Raw genomic sequence first — 20812 nt, forward strand, 5'->3', positions numbered from 1 at the left:
AGAGACTGTCACCATCCAGGTCCCACCCTCCTCAGGCCACAACAACCAGCATCCATCCTGAGACTCAGCAGAGCGACAGTCTGATCACCAACACAGCAGCTTCTGTGCTGCTGCAGTCAGACTGATGCAACAACTAAATAAGGACCAACTCAGACTCACACAGCAGCTCATTTACCAAACATGTGCAATATTAGTTTCATACTGCAGTCATTGAAGAGAAGATGGAAATGACTCCTTGAAATATTGTCCTTACTTTATCTTAGTGCACACTTTGCTTCATCTTTGTATCTATATTTGTATTTATTTGGCTCTGACTCTGAGCTCTGCAGCAGGTTTCCTGGGGACTCAGACCCAGTGTGTGAGTACAGATGCAAATAAAGATCTGCTCTTTATTTGATCTTCTCACTAACATAGAGGAGGACCAACCTGCTCTGCTTCAATGGACCAGCAGCCACTGATGGAGAACATCTGCTGATGCAGGAGTGAATGGGATCATCTAACTTTATTGATGGCAAAATGCTGCAGTCACAGAGATGAACGAATCACAGAGGTACTGTGAGCGCCACCGCGGTCACTGATTATGGGCAGCGGACATGAAGCGCCTCCACCAGCATTCACACATTTCACAGTTTATTTATGTCAGCAGCGGGAGAACGGCATGATCGTCGTGGTAGAGAAGTAGAACAGTAGAAACGTCTTCATGGTGCTACCAAAAGCCAACAGTGAGTGGCCTTTTGCTCTTGTTTACTTACAGGTCCTCAGGATGGGGGGCGTGGTCTGCCGGGTGCCTCTGTTATTTGTTTACAAACATCCAGGAGACAATTTGATAAGCGGCAGTCCAAGAACGCCACGGAGCCAAATTCCTGATTCTAAGACTTGTTTTGGTGCAGACTGTACTGATTAATTTGTTGACAGGCTTCAGCCTTTCTGGCACCTCTCTGTGGTGAAAAAAAATCCAATTAATCCGAATCTTCTTGGTTCGTTCCTTCGCCGTGCAGAAACAGATACATACATCTCCAAGATCTTACCCCTCAGAATCAGCTCCAGATATACAGAGTCTGAGTTTGAGTCTGTACCTTCCTGCATTCCCGTCATAAGCAGCCTTACCAAGGCCAGACAGCTGCCTAGACTTCCTGAATTGATACGACAAGCCAGGTATCTCCAGGTCCAATTCGGAGAAAATCCCAATGTCAATAATCCAAATGTGTGTGTCCTCCACTGACAATACGGACAGGCACGTCATCTTCCACTCACACAGGAATCCATAACGTAGCCAGCTGGAATGTCAATTGATAAGAGGGAATAGGGTTCTGTTTTGTTTGTTTGGTTATTTTTCCTTTTCTTCCCATAAACATACCTGCTTAAGTTACCAGTAAATAGCTATGTTAATAGTTTTCTTTGTTTAATTATTGTGCATCATAAATGTGAAGACATACTGTCTAGTGGGGAAAAGTATCTGAATTAATGCCTAGTGGGAGGGGCAGTGGGTTTAAAAGAGAACTCTGTAATGCCAAGAGTCAGTCTGCTGATGGTTGCAGTGAAGGTAAACTGATTGTTGTGGCACCATAGAGTTGGAGAAAGCTGAGTTCCCAGTAACCTGTAAAAAACTTTTTTTTAAATTGTTTTCTTTGTATTTTTCCTGCCTTGGCATCACTGTAAATAGTTTTGTGCACTTTGGGAGGCCAGCTGAATAAAATTCCACCTTCAGAACTTTCCGATTACACCATCAATTTTTTTGGGAGGAGTCATTTCTGGAGAAAACCCCGTGACAGGTACCCTGGGTAATGATGAGCCAGGATCTGGGGGGAGATCCCCCCCAAACTGGCCGTTCTCCTGAATAAGCTGACAGAGCGTTTTGGGGGTGTTTCCTCCTTGTATTGATAAAGCAAATCTTCCTAAAACACGAGGATCTAATTGTATCTTCTGATGGATCTATTGAATTGGTAGAATCCAGTGTTGGTGGGGATGTTCCAGCCTTCCTCCCTCTGCTGCCGAGGCTGTTGGTCTCTCCCAAAAAAGGCGAGCATTCAAATCCAGCTGCTGAGGCTCCATCAAACATTTGTGCCCAGGGGTCTGTAAGCTGGAGATCCAGCCATGGCCACATGCAGCCATCATGGATTTAGTGTGAACAATAAAACAGGCAGTGATGTTTCCACAGCTGATCAATACAATTATTGAATAATAAAGAACAGAATCGGCTGTTGGATAACGAATCCACACATCAATCAACATTTTCATCAGGACAAGCAGGACCATGAAAGCAGGAAACAGCCCAAACTGCCATTTCTCCTTCTCCAACTGCTGCACATGAATGATCCTTCATCCACAGACCCACAGCCTCTGATTGGTCTGATGCAGGGTTATTATAGTTAACGAAAACGAACGAAATAACGAAAACTGAAATTGAAAAAACATTGTCGTTAACTGAAATAAATAAAAACTAAAATTAAAAGGAAGAAACGACAACTAACTAAAACTGAATTGTGAGTTTACAAAACTAACTAAAACTAACTGAAATTATAGATATTGTTATTTTTTCAAAAGTCTTGTGGATTGATATGAAATAATTTTTTTCCTCTCTCCGAGTTTAAGCTCGGAACGCCGTCGGGCAAATGGGTGCGCATGTGCGTGCGTGCGCACACCGCGCTGCTCCTCAGAGAGTCCCATGTGGTGTTTTTTTTTTTTTTTTTTACTATGATAGCACAGATAGCAGCGAGTGTCTTGTTGTGGATGATGTTGTGGATGATGTACGGAACACTTCTTAGTCAGGAAAAAAAACACCAACATCAAAGTAGACCTGAGAAGCGCACACAAGGCAGCTACGGAAACCGCTCTCATCCTACAAGGCAACCCGGCCTGCACCTCCAGAGAAACGTGACTACTCGTCGGGTCAACGCAGCCACAACGTTGTGTTTAGTCCTTGTGCGTTTCCGGCTACTTTATCAGTCAGATAATAACAATCAGGACTAATAATCAAAGCATCAATATAAGGACTCACAAATGTCAGCAAATTCCTGGAGGGAGCTGCTGAAACTATGGGAATGGACGTGAAGGAATGAAGAAAGTGAAAAAACAGGGACAAATATGTTTGCACCCTAAAAACTGAGCACAAAGAGCGAGGACCAAAAAACCCCCAGCACACAACCACAAGGTAATTAACACACGCAATCCAGCTATACATGCATAAATGCGGACATGAGGTCGGACACTTCCGTAGGCTACATAGGCCGCAAAGACCCTGCAAGTCTAATCAGCAGCATCTAACCAAGTAGCTCCAAAACAGAAGCAGCATCAGGTGGTGAGAACATCAGGATGCAGCTGGATTTGAGCTTTGACTCCTTCAAGGAGTTTGTTTTTGTCAAACACCACATGTAGCTGTTGTTAATCTGCTGCACTGAGGCTGAACTTTATTGGGAGTTTATTGTAGAATTTATCGAGTTTTGGAGTTCATATTGTTAGCAGTTTCTCCCTGTTGATGTTCATGTGTGTCCTTAATATTACACACATTTAGCATGTAGTTCTGCTGTCTGTGAACAGTTGGTTGCTGAATTTATTTCTTTAAAGGGTATCTTTAAAGCGTACCTGATTAAGTATGAAAATACTAAAACTAATACTGAAACTAACTAAAACTAAGCATAAAACCAAAAATAAAAACTAATAAAAACGAGCAAAACCACTCTGAAAACTAATTAAAACTAACTGAATTAGAGAAAAAAAAGTAAAAACTAACTAAAACTAAACTATAATGTAAAATCCAAAACTATTATAACCCTGGTCTGAAGGCTCTCTGATAGCCAATAGGAACAAAGAAAAGTCCAGACTGACAGTCTGATGCTCTGTGGGGTCAGGCAGTGAACTGCTCACGCTGCTTTCAAGGTCCTCCCAAACTGTCTGAATTGGATCAACTGTCTGAAGCAGATCTGTGATCAGCTGCTGTGTCTAACATGTGGACCTGACTCATGAACTGTATTAAACACTGTGACTGAACTGAGAACTGCTCCAACATGGAAACTATTGCTTCATGTTACCATCACTTCTGTATGTTAGTGTCTCAGTGACGTGTCAGACTGGGCTCCATGGACACCTCAGACACTTGGACTGGTCTCAGCGGCCTTCTTCTTGGAGTCCTTCCAGCAGAGTCCTTTCTCTGCTCCAGCTTCTGTGTCAAACGCTCACACAGAGCCTGAATCCTGCTATGTTGGCATGTTTGGGCCTGTGTGAGGCTGCTCTTTGTTCCTCTGCTTTAACACACACCTCAGCAGCACAGCAGCTGTGTGGGTGTCTCTGTAGCAGCCATGAACATCATCACAGCTCCTACCTTCACCTTTATTAGCTTTGACATTCATGTCTCTGTTTCCACAGAAGCTCAAAGTCTCTGCAGCCTGTTTGGATCTGCTATCATCAGATCTTCAACAGCCCCATTCACATCCCTCACACACTCTACAGCCTCATCAGGACTGACTTCATCTTCACTGACTGATGGAGCACAACATGAACCTGTGGAGGCTGAAAAACTGTCCTGTCCAACATCTCCCCGTCACCGCTCCACTTCTGTCAGCCTTTAAATGAACTGCTCAAGTCTGTCACTTCTATTTGGAGCCAGAAGGAAAAAGTGTTGTTTGGAAAGACACAACATTTCTGAAAGCACTCAAACTTCTTCACATTTGTCTTCAGACACATCCTGAACATTTAGGAACCAAAGAAAGTTTCAAACATCAATCAAAGATCTGAAATATAGAAAAACAACAACAGCTGCAGTCAGTGAACTGACCTCAGAGTCTCCAGTCGACAGTTTGGACTCTCCAGTCCAGCACACAGAAGCTTCACTCCTGAATCCTGCAGGTTGTTGTCACTCAAGTCCAGCTGTGTCAGATGGGAGGGGTTGGACTTCAGAGCTGAGGCCACAACTTCACAGTGAGTCTCTGAGAGTTGACAACCAGTCAGTCTGTGATTAGAGAAAATATGAAGTGTGTTATTGTAAAAGCAGAAATGTGCATTATAAACACAGACTGAATGTATATGAAGACAAAACAGAGTGAGGTCATAATGTGATGAACATCTGCTCTGCACATCTGTGCTTCAGCTCCTCTCAGCTTACTGTGTTTGACACAATGATTGTCTGCAGCTCTCTCAGACCTGCACACTTTTAATGAGAAGCTTTGTTTGGCTGCAGATCTGCAGATGAAGGAGGAAAATGGCCTCACATTTAGGCTCCATAATGTCCACAGTCTGTCAGTCACAGCTGATCCAGAGTCAGAGTCAGCACCAACATTTGGACTGTTTCCTGCTTTGAGTCTGACTCCAGGTCAGCTCAGTGAAGAGTTCCAGCTGGGAAAGATGATCTCTCTTTGCTACCTGCTGCTGTCAGGTACGCCTGTTCACGCCCACATGCAGGAAAAAGCTCCTGTGCAGGAATCAAACTCATCACTGGACAACAATGATGAAGGACTCAGAGCTGCTGAGAGAAGATCTGATTTCAGGGGAACAAACAGAAACAAGCATCATGACCCTGTTTGACCTTTAGGTCAAAAACAATGGTTCAGAGCAGCAGCAGGACATCCACAGCATCCATATTCCAAAGCTTCCCAAAGGACACTATCCCAGCTCTCTATCCCAACTCAGGGATTTGCCATGTTGTCCATGTGCAGAAATCAGAGTCACATTTCTGTGAACTTTAAATATGATTCAAGTGGAAAAATCCATGTGAGCTGGACCTCCAACAGCCCAGCAGGTGGAGAGTTTAATGGAGGAACCAAAGCTGCTGCTCTGAAGGAAAGAGCTGCTCTGGATTGATAACAGGAGGAAACGAGAGCGCCATTAAAAAGTGAACGCAGCTCAATGATGGTTTGATCCGGACTAATGAGCTTCCAGAGCTGCTGGAAGCTCAAATGTTCCAATGAAATGAGGTTTGATTTGCAGCCCTAGCTGAGGCAGTTTCAGACTGTCTGAGTGCTAAATATTTGTTGGTGCTCTGAACATTCAGGTAACAGCATTAAAGCCCAAAGTGGGAGCTGCAGCTCATTCCTGTCATACTGCTTCCACAGGAGAGGGTCTGAGAGCTACTTTAGGAACTCAGGAAGCACAAGTCAGCCTGCAGGCTGAGAGAGAAGAGCTCTGTGAGGAGGAGAAGGTGCTCTGAGCTCTGGAAGGTAACACCACACCTGATCATTCAGGTAACAGCATTAAACGCCAAACTGCAAGCTCGGTGGGACTCACTGAGCTGTCTGCTTAAAGAGTGGAAGATGGTGGAGCAGCTACTAAACACCTTTCCAGCCTCACATCTGTAACACACCTGAACTGCTGCCACACAAACACTGGAATCTAAAGTCAGCAGTGAGCATATGAGGAACCATCGAGGTCCCCAGAAACAGAACTGTGCCGGTCCCAGTTACACCATCACAGACTTGATGCTCACCACTTCCTCTCAGTGCCAAACCTCACATTTCCACACAGATCCCTGGCTGTGTTTAATATGAAGGGAAGCCCTCACTCAGCAGGATGTGGCACTTTATCCAAGGATGCAGCAACACCTTTAGGATGCTCAGAGACTTTCTCCTGCCTGTCTAATCTAATCCTAATCCTGAGGAAGGCTGGTTACAGCAGGGCAAAGGTCACACACACACACACACAAAATGACTTTAATAAAATGATGTTTTCAGTGAGAAACTCAAACTAATGAGGGTCATTTATTCCTGTGAATCTGTGAAGAACTGAAGTACTAATCTACTCTGATTAATGATCTTAATGAGCACATCTGGACTCACTCAGCCTTTCTGCAGTTCCTCACAGCTGGAATCAGTCTCTGTCGTCCCTCCTCTGATGTGTTGTACTTGTTCAGGTCCAGCTCATCCAGAACCTCCTCTGACAGCTGCAGCATGAAGGCCAGAGCTGAGCAGTGGATCTCAGAGAGTTTCTTCTCTGATCTGTTCTCTGACTTCAGGAACTCCTGGATCTCCTGATGTACTGAGAGGTCGTTCATCTCCATCAGACAGTGGAAGATGTTGATGCTTCTGTCAGGAGAGATTTCATCACTGTTCATCTCGTTGAGGCTGTTGATGACACTCTGGATGGTTCCTGGACTGTTCTCTGTCTGACCCAGCAGACCTCCTAAGAGTCTCTGGTTGGACTCCAGAGAGAGGCCATGAAGGAAGCGAACAAACAGGTCCAGGTGGCCATTTTCACTCTCAAGGGATTTCTCCATGACTCTCTGAAGGAAAACATCCAGAGATGAGATGTTCCCATAATCATTAAAATGATAATGATCATCATTCATCAGGAACTTCTCCAGCTCCTCCGTCTCCCTGTTGGTGAAACAGTGGAACATGTAGACTGCAGCCAGAAACTCCTGAATGCTCAGATGAACAAAGCAGTAGACCGGTTTCTGGAAGATCACACACTCTCTCTTGAAGATCTCTGTACAAACTCCTGAGTACACCGAGGCCTCTGTCACATCCAGACCACACTGTTCCAGGTCTTCTTGGTAGAACATGATGTCTCCTTTCTCCAGATGTTCAAACGCCAGCCTCCCCAGCTTCAGAAGAACTTCCCTGTCAGCCTCCGTCAGCTCCTGTGGACTCGTCTCATGTCCCTCATGGTACTTGTTCTTCTTCCTCTTTGTCTGAACCAGCAGGAAGTGTGAGTACATGTCAGTCAGGGTCTTGGGCAGCTCTCCTCTCTGCTCTGTGGTCAACATGTGCTCCAGAACTGTAGCAGTGATCCAGCAGAAGACTGGGATGCTGCACATGATGTGGAGGCTCCTGGATGTCTTCATGTGGGAGATGATTCTGCTGGACAGCTCTTCATCACTGAATCTCCTCCTGAAGTACTCCTCCTTCTGGGCATCAGTGAAGCCTCGTACTTCTGTCAGCCTGTCCACAAATCTAGGAGGGATCTGATTGGCTGCTGCAGGTCGGGAAGTTATCCAGACGAGAGCCGAGGGAAGCAGCTTCCCCTCGATGAGGTTTGTCAGCAGCTCGCTGACTGATGACTTCTGTGTGACATCAGACACGAGCTTCCTGTTGGTGAAATCCAATGAAAGTCTGCTTTCATCCAGGCCGTCAAAGATGAACAGAAGCTTCCAGACAGCGAGCTTCTCTGCTGGGACCTTCTGTAATGTTGGATGGAAAACATGGAGCAGCTCCAGAAGACTGTACTGCTGATCTCTGATCAGGTTCAGCTCCCTGAATGAAAGCAGCATCACCACACTGACATGTTGGTTCTCCAAGCCCTCTGCCCAGTCCAGACTGAACTTCTGCACCGAGAAGGTTTTTCCAACACCAGCGACGCCGTTGGTCAGAACCACTCTGATGGGTCTCTGTTGGTCAGGGAAGGCTTTAAAGATGTCGTGGCACCTGATTGGTCTGTCATGGACGGTCTTCTTGGAAGCTGTCTCCAGCTGCCTCACCTCATGTTGGGTATGAACCTCTTCACTCTGTCCCTCTGTGATGTAGAGCTCAGTGTAGATCCTGTTCAGGAGGGTTCCACTTCCTGTTTCATCACTTCCTTCAGCCACACGTTCACATCTCCTCCTCAGACTGATCTTATGTTCCTCTAAAACCTCCTGCAGACCAGCATCTGCTGAAAGACAGAAAAACACTGAGACTAAAGAGAAAGAAACTCTGAAATGTGTCAACAACACAACAAGAAGTCCAGTTTTCAGAAATGAGTCCATCAGCAGACAGATGTTCAGTCTTACTTTGTCCACACTGGGGACAGGAGGAGTCTCCTGATGAAGCAGCCTGGTCCCAGTATGAGGAGATGCACTGTCTGCAGAACCAGTGTCCACAGCTGGTAGAGACCGGATCCTTCAGGACGTCCTGACAGGAAGCACAGCAGGACGGCCGCTCCTCCACACAGACCCCGCTCCTCTTCCTCTCTCTGTGAACACATTTCTTTATGACTAAAATCATTTGCTGACTGTTGCTGACAAAGATCCAGATGTGAGGACACTGTGCAGAAGCTCTGATGGTCACAGAGAACAGGAAAAGTGGAGCTACTTCCTGTTTGAATCCAGCATTCAGGCTGGAACCAAAGTGATGTTTCCTTTGATCTCAGCAGCACTAATGAACTGCTTTTCCTGTCTGATTAATCACTGAGTGATCTTCCTGCAGTTTGCTATCAATACAAACTCAGCACTTCCTGCAGAGCCTTCACAGTAAAAGCCTTCCATCACAGAGAGCTGATTCTGTCCTTCACTGTGTTACAGTCACTGTCTGCAGCTCAGTTTTGGTTAGTTCACTTTGAACTGAGCTTAGAAGGACTCTGTGGGAGAGCAGCAGACTCACACACACAGCTTTCAGCTTTCATTGGGAAGCTTTCAGTCATCAGGAAGGTGACCTTTGACCTCTGAGTCTAATATTCTGTTTGACTGATTAATATATATTAAAGTTTTAAAGCAGTTAATCAGTTTATATATATATATATATATATATATATATATATATATATATTTTCATTCATTCGTTCATTCATTCATTCCACGGTGCAAATTGCGATTAAAATGCGTTAAAATTTTTAATCTGTCTGCCTCCTGAGGCTGGGGTCCTGGGGCGACCTTCTGGTGATGTCTGTGTGCCTGTCCTGGTTGATGGTGGTGGGGGCTTGGATGGTGCTGCCTTCGGTCCTGGGGTGTGGGCGGGGTGCTTGGGGGGGTGGTGCCGGCCCTCGGTCGGTTGGCTGGTCTTCCCTGTATGGCTTGGGGGCTGGGGTCTGGGGCCCCGGCACTGGGGCCGCGCCGGCTCCCGGTGGGCCCCCCCTGGCGCGGGGGGGGCCGCTGCTGTCCCGGCCGCGCCGCCGGGTGGGGTGGGTTGGCCTGACGTCGGGATGTCCGGTCTACGCTTTTGGGGCCCTGGGGTGCCTGCATTGCAGGGGGGTGGGGTGGGGGATGGGGCCGCGGTGGGGTGGTTGGGGGGGACTGGGCACTGCATTTCCATGCCCAGGCCAGTATGTCCTGTCGCCTGTTTGTGTCTATTGTTGAGTGAATGGGCATCTAGGAGGAGCGGGCCGCCCTCTGCGGTGGGGGCGAGGGCGCCAACCTCGGGTGCTGCAGTGCTCCGGGATGCTGTCACCGCGGCCCCGGGCTCACCTCCCCCTGCCCTGTGCTGGGGTGTGGGAGGTCGGGGTGCCTATTGAGCCAGCGGACAGCTGGCTCTCTTCTTCCAGGATTCCTGGTCATATGCCCCCCCCCCCCCCCCCCCCCCATACACAAACACACACACACACACACACAGAATACACATCACTCACAGATGTAGGATGGAGAGGCCACGTGGAGAGCTGCACCACCACTTGCCTCTCCGTTTTAATTGCACTTTAGTCATTATAACTCACAACACATACACACTTACACCCTGATACACATAGGACCTTTGGGGCAGGCATGTTACTCAGAGGTTGATGAGATGGGCCGCTGAGGTGGCCCCACTCGGATCCTCGTCACTGTCTGTCTCCAAATTTTATTTGCACTTTAGACATGGAGGGTTTTGGGGGGGCAGTGTGGGCAAGCGCTGACGACCAACAGTTGGCGCTTGTGGCATAACTGTCCCCTCAATTTTAACTGCACCCTATACACCTCATTCACTCACAAACATTAACACATAGACCTACAAGTTGGGGAGGAGGAGGGGTGGATGGGTCATCTTACACCCCGATTTCTTGCGTCTCGCCCGGGGTAGGGGTCGGGTGGTTCCTTGGGGACCGGGCGGGTGGCGTCCTGGGGTCGCTGTTGGCCCTGGGGTGGTTTCCACTTGCCCCGCCTTCAGAGGGTGGGTAGCTATGGATGAATGTGTGTCTTTGTGTATTTGTCACTGTCTCCGTGAGTATGGGTGGGTGAGTGAATGTGTATGTATGGCATATCTGTGTGTGGGTAAGTATGTATGGGCATGTATGAGTAGCTGTGTATAAATGTGTACACGGGTGTCTGGGTGTGTTTGTATGTATGGCTGGACCTGGGTCTGGGCCTTGTGCCTTGCCTCCTGGCCGCTCCTTGCTGGTTGCCTCCTCCCCCCTACCCCCCTGGGATGGGGGTGCCTCGGGGTTCCTGGGTGGGGCTGGGTGTTCTGGCGTGGGTGCTGGCCTGCCCCCCTTGGGGGTGCGGTGCGGGGCTGCGTTGGCTTCTTCGGCGTGGGGGGGGGCTCTGTGGAGGGTCGGGCGGTCCTTGGGTGCCGTGGGCCCGGGAGCCCTGCCGCCGGCCAGTGCAGGGGGCTGGCCGCTGGGGGGGGGCTGGCTTCTCATCGCCTTGGGTTCCCTGGAGCCCTCGCTCCTCGACTGGGGGGGCTCCGTCTGAGACCACCCTCTCCCGTCTGCTGGGGTAGGTGTGCGGTTGTCTTTGGACTGAGTGGCCGGGGGTCTTCCTGGCTCTTGGTGGGCTGCTGGTGGCCTGGGGTTCCGGGGGCTTTCCGTACCTGCCTCTGGCTTCTGATGGGTGGAGCTGCAGCGTTTTGCCCTCATTGGTAAGTACGTTCCATGACACAGACACAAACATGACACAGACACAAAAGCCCACTCAATCTCAACTCAACAAAATTGTTGGTGTGCGTAACATGCTTTGTTAGTTTTGTTTTTCACACACAAACTTATTTTTGCAAGTATTGATAGTATTTTTTTTATATGTTAAAGTGATGAAGTATCTGATTAATAGACTTGTGCTCTTTCCCCTTTTTTTTTTTGCTCCCTTTCTCTCTCCCTTTTTCTTCTCTTTATTTTCCTCTTCTTCAGCCTGTCAGCTCTGGCTGTTACATAGTATGTGGAAAAATAACTCAGATAAATAAAATAAAGGGTTAAAACATCAACAAGAAGAGCCTATTGAGAACCTATAGAGCTCATCTTGAAATAGCAAATATGTTTGGCACAACAACGCATTCAGATCACAGTTCTGCTTGCAAGATCTACCAGACATGACAGGCTTAAAAAAAAAAAAAAAAAAAAAAAAAAAAAAATTTTAATCTGTTATTTTCCCCATAATTAATTAATCAAAATTAACGCTTTAAAGTCCCACCCCTAATAAATAAATATATATATATATATATATATATATATATATATATATATATATATCAGTAATGGCTCCGCCTCATGATTGGCTGACACCCAATCATGTTGGAATGGCCTCCAGGGGGCAGCGTGTCTGCTGGGGTTAGGTGAGGGCTATGAAGAAGAAGAAATCTGGTCTTATATCCTCACCTGCCTTCAGTCAGTAGCTCTGCCTCATTTGTTTGCCTGGTGTGGTGTCGGGTTTGTCGCAGGCTTCTGCCTTTAGTCATTTGGGTAAGTCTGCCTGCTGGGATTTGTTTTTTTATTAGTTGAAAGATTCTCATTGTCACCATTTGCATTAAGCAGACGCACAGTTCCAGCAGCTGATATGGTTCATCTTAAATAGCACCCGTCCGGTAGTGGAACGAAGTGCGTTCACTTTCTGACAGTATGTGGGGTTTTTAATAACATTGAACACTTTGGGTTCAATGTTATTGATGTGTATTTTGTCATATTTTGGTTTGTGGGAACTGTTATGGTTTTTGTTTATTTGAGTGTTTTCCTTTTTTTGGGGGGGGAGTTTAATTCTTTGTATTGTAATTGTAACCAATTCCCTTTTCCCTTTGTATCTTTATCTAAAAGTTTACACAACAAAGATGTTGGAGCAAAATAAAGAATTAAGCACCTGACAAGACTCTCCATTTTCATTGGTCCAAGGGCAGCTGCAGCCTCTTTGCTGAGCTTGTGCAGACAGACTGCAGTAAAACAGCTGCTGCTGTGTTTTTGTTGAAAAACTGGGAGCTGCATGAGCTTAATGCTGTAATGCTTTTTATTCACAAGCATCCTCCAAATTACGTTTCTACTGCAGGCCTAGGCCTGCAGTAGGCCGCTGGCCTGTGCAGAGGGCTGGCCTCCTCGGCCCTTGCTCCTCAGCTATGGAGGGGGCTCCATCTGGGACCTCCCTCTCCCGTCTGCTGGGGTGGGCGTGTGGTCATCTCTGGAATGAGTGGCCGCAGGTCTTCGTGGCTCTTGATGGGCTGCTGGTGGCCCAGGTTTCCTGGGGCTTTCTCTCCCCCCTCTAGCTTCTGATGGGCGGAGCTGCGGCATTCTGCCCTCATTAGTAAGTACATTTCATGACACAGATACACACCCACACAATCACAACACAACAAAATTGTTTTGTATTTTGTATGTTTTCTCTTTTTTCTTCTCTTACAGGTTCAGCAGCTGATGAACTATTTTGGTTTATTTACTGGTGCTCTGTCCCCTTTTTTCTATTTTCTTCCCTTTCTCCTTTTTTGTCTCTCTCTCCCTTTTTCTTTGCTTTCTTTTCTTTACAAGAGGAGACAATAGAGAACCTTTGGAGCTCATCTTGAAAGAGCAAATATTTTTAGCACAACACCAACCAGGACTCACAACTGCACACAAACCAGAACACAATCAGTACAACTTAACCCTTCAAGAAGCACACAACATGCAGGCTGCACAGTTACAGACTCACACAGACAGCAGTGAGCATGAGCTACATTAGCTGTTGGCTAGCCTCACTCAGAGGTCATCATGTCCTCCCACATGCTCCCTCTGACAGATGATTGACATGTCTGCCCTCCTCCTCTACAACCTTCACAGTTTCCTGCTCTGCTTCCTCCTGAGACTCAGTTCACATCCAGCTGCTCTGAGTTGCTGCTATAACTGAGACTTCATTGCTGCATTAATGATGGTGAGCCTTTCTGGAACAGCAAACAGGCCCAACCACCTCCACCATGTTTCACAGAGAGAGAAACTCTGGATTCTTTCTGCTCATTTCATCCTCACTTCCTGTCATGTGACTCGTCCACATGACATTTAGCTGTAGGCGGTGTTTTTGGAGTGCAGCCCTGCTATGAACACCACTGCTGCTCAGTGTTCTCCTGATGGTGGTCTTAGTAACACTCCCCAATATGATCCAGGCCTTTAGCTGCTGAGACGTTACCCTGGGTCCCTGTGTGACCCCCCCCCAGCCTCTTTAACAGCTCACTCTCAAAGATGGCACACAAAGACATGAGAATGAGAGACAGAGCAGCTCTGATCTTTCAATAAAAACAGGCTCCCACAGATATGAGCATCGCTCTGCTCAAACACTAATGACTGAGTCTAAGATTGTTTCCTTCTTTGGTTTCTTTCAATCAAACTTCAGGACTTGTGGAACAATCTGAGGATGTTTCAGCTCATATTTATCAGGAACACAGAAACATGTGAAGGAGCTCATCACAGTTCTCTTACTCTGTTGGTCCATCACTGAAGAATGGATTGCTATCTTTGGACCGGTCACTCCTCATGGACAGACAGCTGGATCCTGCAGGCTCTGCTCTGTCCTCCTCTTCCTCCTGAGTGAGTCTGAGAGGGAAACCACAAACACTCAGTGAGTTCACATTAACAGCAGGAACTGAGTTACAGTCTCTTTGTCCACTGAGCTGATCTCTGAGCTGGAAACTAGAAACCAGGTCACCATGATCCACATCAGGGATCAGAGAAACCTGATTCCACCTGCTGACTCTGACATTTCAGAGCTCACAATAACAAACACAAAGAGCAGGAAATCTTCTCAGGATATTAGAAACCCTCTGAGTGTGATGCAGTCAGCTCAGTGCAAACTCCAACCTCACTGTCAAACTATCCTCAAGCTCTTTGATGGACACTCACACACTTTAGGATCACATGATGCTCCCACATGATCTGTGTCTGCGTGGAACATGTGACCTGCTGCAGCTGTGATTGGCTGACCGTCCTCCAATCACATCAGAGCGTGTGGAAGAAGAAGAAGAAGAGCAACAAGAACATTTCCTGCACAGATTCATGTTGGTGAAATGATGAACAGGCATCAGTGCGGCCACCTGCATCCTTCTTTAGTGTTGGAGCCTCAGCAGGTAAACTCACAGGTGCTTTGTGTGCCAACAACAACACAACAGCAGACTGCTGTGTGCTGTTAGAGAACAACAACAAAGAAATTATTTTACAGAGCAAATATTCAGCTCAGTCTTTACTTCCTGTTTGTTGGGAACGCCTCCTGAAGTCCAGCACAGCCGTCCCTGATTTCATATGAATCCTTTGAAATCATCATCACAGTTTATTGGAGGAAAACTGGCACCAAAAACTCCTCGTAGCTTCATAAATGAACAGGCAGGTACGAAGCTGAACTCTCAGTCACATTCATTCATTCATGTTCACTCACGCTGCTGTTTACACACATTTCCTGTTTGCTGAAGTGGATTTTCAGCTCTTTAGAAACCAAAGGCTTGTTTTTCAGAGACAGTTTCAATGGGATTGAGGGAACGACGTGTTTGCACTGCAGTTTCTATCCAACAACATCAAGCAGTTAAATCAAAGAGTTCATGTTACTGACAGCTCACCTCTCTGCAGCAGACGCACGCTGACCTTTAAAATCAGGGACGCCACCTTTAGACCGATCACTCTTTAAGGACACACAGCTGGGTCCAGGTCCAGGTTTGGGTCCAGGTCCAGGTCCAGGTTTGTGTTTACGTTTAGTTCCTCGTCTTTTCCTGTGAATAATGATGCAGCAGTGATGTGAGTGCTGAGCTGTGACATGGAGAAGAGTCATGGACAGTTAGAGATGGTCATCTCACCTCTGAGCTTTGGTCTGGCTCTCATGTTCCCCACACAGAGTGGTTTTAGAGGGAGGGACTCCCTCCTCTCTGTCCTCACACTGATCCATGCTGCTGAATCCACATCAGCTCACACACACTTTCTACCTTCACCTGCAGAGGAAACACACATCATTGATGCTCACATCAACTGACAGCTGCAGAGCTCATGTCTGATGTGTTGGACTAACATCCACTCCATGTGAGACACAGCTTTCATCAGTTCACTACAAAAAGTGTCCCAGAGAGCCGATTTCAGCCTCCAAATGCCTCCATTCCTGGAGTAGTGATGTTACGTCTTGTACCAAAGCCCTGAGGCCTGTACCGAGCCAAAGGGTCCAAATGAAGCCTGTGTCGAGGCCCGTATGGTATCGTTAGCAGCAGAATCAGAAGCCCCTGGACCAATCAGAGCTTCACTTTCTGCTTCTTCACTCTTTTCTAGGGCGCTGAAAGTTATACCAGAAAGAAAGAATCACCTCCACCCAAGCACTTCCACACCACACACTGTCTCTATACTGTACTGTATATAGTTATGATGTATATGTGTGTAATTTTGTATATAGTGTTTTCTATTTTATTTTACTTCATCCTTCTCTGTACTTTAGCTGCTGTAATATGCAAATGTCCCCGTTGTGGAGTCATTAAAGCTGATCTTGTATTTTATTAATACACCACGATCATCATAGATTTATTTAATCTGGCTTTAAACTGCCTCCAATGGAGATTTTTTAGAGCCTGTCATGTCTGTCAGTTTTACATATTTGCTTTTACAAGAAGAGCTCTATAAGTTTTCTATAGGCTCTTCCTGTTAATTGTAGTTTTATTTATTCCAATGGAAGTTAAAATGTGCAGATGAATTGTTAATACGAAAAATTATCTGATCCAATTAATTGATTAATTGATGAGTAATTGATAGAAAACTGATTGATAAAAGAGCTCGATTATTTTTATATATATATATATATATATATATATATATATATATATATATATATATATATAATGTGTGTGTATGCTTTTTACGTGATTTCTGCAAACCCATTAGTGGAAGGAAACGGCACTCTGGGACACATTAAATGATGATATATAAGTGTAACTCTTCTGGATTATATGCAAAAATTATCATCCATCAATCTAATAAAGCCTGATTTAGAGTTCTGCGTCGGTCCTACGGACATAACCGACACGCACCTCGAGAAATGGAACTACACGTCCACAAAGACTGTGATTACTGCCTTCAGAGGTGCTTTCAGTTACATACGTAGGCCCCATCACTCAGTTAACAAGCAGGAGCAGCATTTAGGGGACTGGTTTTCAAGATGGCGACCAGAGCGGAGGGTTTGTGAGGAGCTCCAAGACTGTAAGTTGTACCACATTACCAAAGGCATCTAAACCAAATGTTATGATCAACACACACAAGATAAGAAGAAGAGGTTGAATGAAAACTGTCAGTGTGAAAAGAATTGTCACCGGAGAACTTCTAGCCATTAGCTTCGAGCTAGCTAGCTTGACATTGGCTCAACTCTGCACTGCAACTTTGTTGCAGCATGATCTCCAAAGCTTCGAAGCTGCTTTCACGCCTCTACCTATTACACCTTCAAAGAGTCCTGAATCAAAAAAGCAAAGATCAGCTGATATTTTACCCGGAGGAACCTCTAATGATGATATTCTGAAAGCTGTACTGGTCGCTTCGCAGCTTTAGAGCAGAAAATTACCAAAAACACTGAAGTCATCACCAATGTCTGCGATCAGTTGAAAGCAGTGGAAATTTGTGTGCAAAAGAACGAAAGCAAGATAAAAGATGTATCGGAGCAGATGGTTAAAATCCAGCAAAGAAGCGATGAAGCCGAGCGCTACAGCAGACGATGGAACCTACGGCTGTATGGGAAGAAGGAAACACCTGGGAAACATCAGACCAGAAATCATGAAGCTCTTCGCTGCGCTCGCACCAGAGGATAAAGAAAAGCTGGACTTTCTTGTCGACACCGTGCACAGGGTCGGTGTGCCCCGGGATAATTCAAATCGGCCTGTTATCATTCAGTTCACTATGCGGGAATTCAGAAACAAGATCTGGAGGATCTCCCAAGACAACAAAATACTTAAAGAGCAGAAGCTGTTGCTGAAAGAGGATCTGACACATGCTGACCGGATGGAAAGAAGTCAGTTATGGCCAATTGTGGAAGAAGCAAGGAAGCAAGCCGGCTTCAGAGGCCCTCACGCATATGTGGGAGGGAAAAGAGTGACTAAATAAATGCAGGTTAGCATCTATGCAACGATGGATGGCAGTGACAATACTTTCAGTCAGTATTTGAAATAGGTTTAAAATGCACTTAAAAGAAAATGGTACTTATAGTTGAGGATAAAGGTTCGTAAGTACTACTTCTTTTTGTGTTGTTTTTTTCTTCTTCTTCTTCTTTAGTGTTTGTGTGTTATAGACATCACTAATTTGTTATTATGGCAAGTTTTAGCTTTAAGGCATTAAATTTATGTTCTCTTAATGTAAGAGGTCTACGGGAAAACACAAAAAGAAAGGAAGTTTTCATTTTCTGTAGAAGTTGTAATACGGACATTGTTTTTCTGCAAGAGACACATTCAAGCAGAAACGATGAAAAGTTTTGGAAGTCACAATGGGGGGATTTTATATTTTTTTCCATGGCTCAAATCATTCAGCAGGTACAGCAATATTGTTAAATAGATTTGATGGTAATATTCTGGAGTCTGTAGTGTCAAATGAGGGTCGCTGGATTCTGTTAGTTGTGAAGTTGGATAACCAACAGTTTATTATTGGAAATGTTTATGGTCCAAATAATTCAACTCAGGTGAAGAATGTTTTCCAGGATTTCTCTCTAAAGATGGACGTTCTGAAAGCAAAATACAATGACTCTGCAATCATCATTGGTGGAGACTTTAACGATGTTTCAGATGATATTGCCGACCGTCATCCTCCAAGGCTCACATCATCAGGTTTCAAATCTACTGAATTCTTGTGTGCAAAGTATCATCTTATGGAAGTGTGGAGATTTATGAACCCTGATACCACACAATATACATGGGCCAGTACTAGCAGAAGCTTTCAGTCACGTATAGACTTAAGGAATAATATTGTGGCTCTTAACATTAATGGTATAATACGCTCAGACCCTATTACGATGTCTCATTATACTACCTCATTTTATAGCGAGTTATATTCCTCAAAGTTTAACCAAGCTAAGTGTGATGCATTTATGAATCACATTAAGGTGTGTACACCTCTGATATCGGAGGCCTTTAAAGGCGTGTGAGGCTGAGCTTTCATCTTCAGATATCACTAAAGCTGTGTGTTCAATGAGCTTAGGTAAGTCACCTGGTAGTGATGGACTTACAGCAGAGTTTTATCTCTGTTTTTGGGAATTAATCAGTGACCATCTCTTACTAATGTTCAAAGATTGTTTAAGTAAGCAAGAAATGACTACAACCATGAAACAGGGTCTAATAACTCTGCTGCCCGAGGCTGATAAAGACCTTTTAAAAATAGAAAATTGGAGACCTATCTCACTCTTAAATACTGATTATAAAATTTTAGCTCTGGTGTACGCTAAACCATTGAAAAACAACTTAGGAGAGATAATAAGTGAAAACCAAAATGGATTTCTTCCTAAGCGTCACATAAGCTCTAATATTAGACTAGTGTTGGATTTAATAGATTATTCAGACTTTATAAACTCCAATGCTCTGATGAGCTTCCTGGATTTTTATAAGTCATTTGACTCAATTGAACACTCCTTCATTTTGCAAACACTACAACTTTTAGGTTTTGGAGAGTCATTAATTAAGGTCATTAAAATGTTTTATAATGACATAAACAGCTCGATTATTTTATATCCTCGGATGTCTGGAAGGTTTCCGATACTGAGGGGTGTACGACAGGGTTGCCCAATGTCGTGCTTTTTGTTTTTCATCATTGCTGAACTCTTATTCTTGAATATTTCCCACAACCCGTATATACATGGCTTAACAATTTTTAATAAAGAAGTTAAAATGGCTCAACTAGCGGATGACACAGTCTTATTTCTTAAAGATAAATCACAGATACCAGGTGCTTTAGATGCAATTCAGAAATTTTCAGAGGCCTCAGGGCTCAAACTAAATGTTGACAAAAGTGAAATTTTATGTTTATATGATACTGACGAATGCCATATGTTTAATATTCTGGTCAAACAAAGTGTTACATTTTTAGGAATTCATATAACAAAAGATACAACTCTTAGACAACAACTGAATCTACAATCAAAGATTAAAAAACACAATCAATCCTTAATATGTGGCTGCAAAGGGACATTTCTACAGGGTTTATACAGGAATCCTAGAGTTAAATTTACTACCTTTTACTACCCCGTGGAAACCCTGTTCTATTTTTGGAAGGGTGTTATTATCAAAAGCTGAAGGTGTATCGAGGTTCGTCTATCCTGCCCTTTCCCTTTACATTAATGACGGTCTATGCAAAGAAATTAAGTGTTTATTTGTGAACTTTGTTTGGAAGAATAAATATCATCATTTAAAAAGAATATACTTTATATGGAAAAAGCAAAGGGTGGGTTAGAACTTTTAAATTTCTTCCACCTAAACAACACCTTCAAAATCAAATGGATTAAAAAATGTTTCGAGTTACCAGAATCTTTATGGAAGTTTAGTCCACACAATATATTTAAAATGGTAGGTGGTTTAAGGTTTTTGCTAACTTTATTGTTTCTAAGTTACCAGTAAAACTTTCAAAGTTTTACCAACAAGCTTTACTTTCATGGAAATTGTGTCATACACACAATTTTTCCCCACACAAAGAAATATTGTGGAATAATGGCAATATCACTACCAGCAACAAAAGCTTATATAAAAAGAGTTGGATTGATAGCGGCATTATCTTTGTTGCAGAATTACTTGATGATAATGGTAACCTTTATAGCTATGACAGTTTTCTGAAAACTAAGTGTTTTGCAGTGAAATATAAAGAGTTTGCCACAGTAGTGAAAGCCATTCCTTCAGGAATAGTAGAGTTAATGAAAGCACATATTGCATATCAAAGGTTGAGTCTGCAGTTACCTCTTCTAAAAGTTGGAGGAATTGATTTAAGGGACAAGAAATGCTCAAATCAGCATGTAAGGAAGGTTTTGTGTAGCTCGAGTATGGTGACACCCAAAGGAACGTTTTTCTGGAATACACAATTT

General features: G+C 44.6%; 2 protein-coding genes across 2 annotated transcripts in view; one reads left to right on the plus strand and one right to left on the minus strand.

Annotated features, from left to right (window-relative positions):
- The window catches only part of LOC115776948 (NLR family CARD domain-containing protein 3-like), a 507515-nt gene that overhangs the window by 307743 nt on the left and 178960 nt on the right, over window positions 1–20812 (plus strand). The window lies entirely within an intron of this gene.
- LOC115776947 (NLR family CARD domain-containing protein 3-like) overlaps window positions 1–20812 on the minus strand; it is a 39306-nt gene that overhangs the window by 17364 nt on the left and 1130 nt on the right. The window contains exons 2-7 of the mRNA XM_030724745.1: window positions 15594–15725; window positions 15360–15509; window positions 14233–14346; window positions 8696–8877; window positions 6765–8577; window positions 4772–4945 (exon numbers count right to left, since the gene is read on the minus strand). Coding sequence (XP_030580605.1) covers window positions 4772–4945; window positions 6765–8577; window positions 8696–8877; window positions 14233–14346; window positions 15360–15509; window positions 15594–15682 — 2522 coding nt within the window. The 5' untranslated portion in view covers window positions 15683–15725. The remainder of the gene's footprint in view (window positions 1–4771; window positions 4946–6764; window positions 8578–8695; window positions 8878–14232; window positions 14347–15359; window positions 15510–15593; window positions 15726–20812) is intronic.

This window comes from Archocentrus centrarchus, unplaced genomic scaffold, assembly GCF_007364275.1.
Source record: "Archocentrus centrarchus isolate MPI-CPG fArcCen1 unplaced genomic scaffold, fArcCen1 scaffold_41_ctg1, whole genome shotgun sequence".
In the NCBI taxonomy this organism is placed as follows: domain Eukaryota; kingdom Metazoa; phylum Chordata; class Actinopteri; order Cichliformes; family Cichlidae; genus Archocentrus; species Archocentrus centrarchus.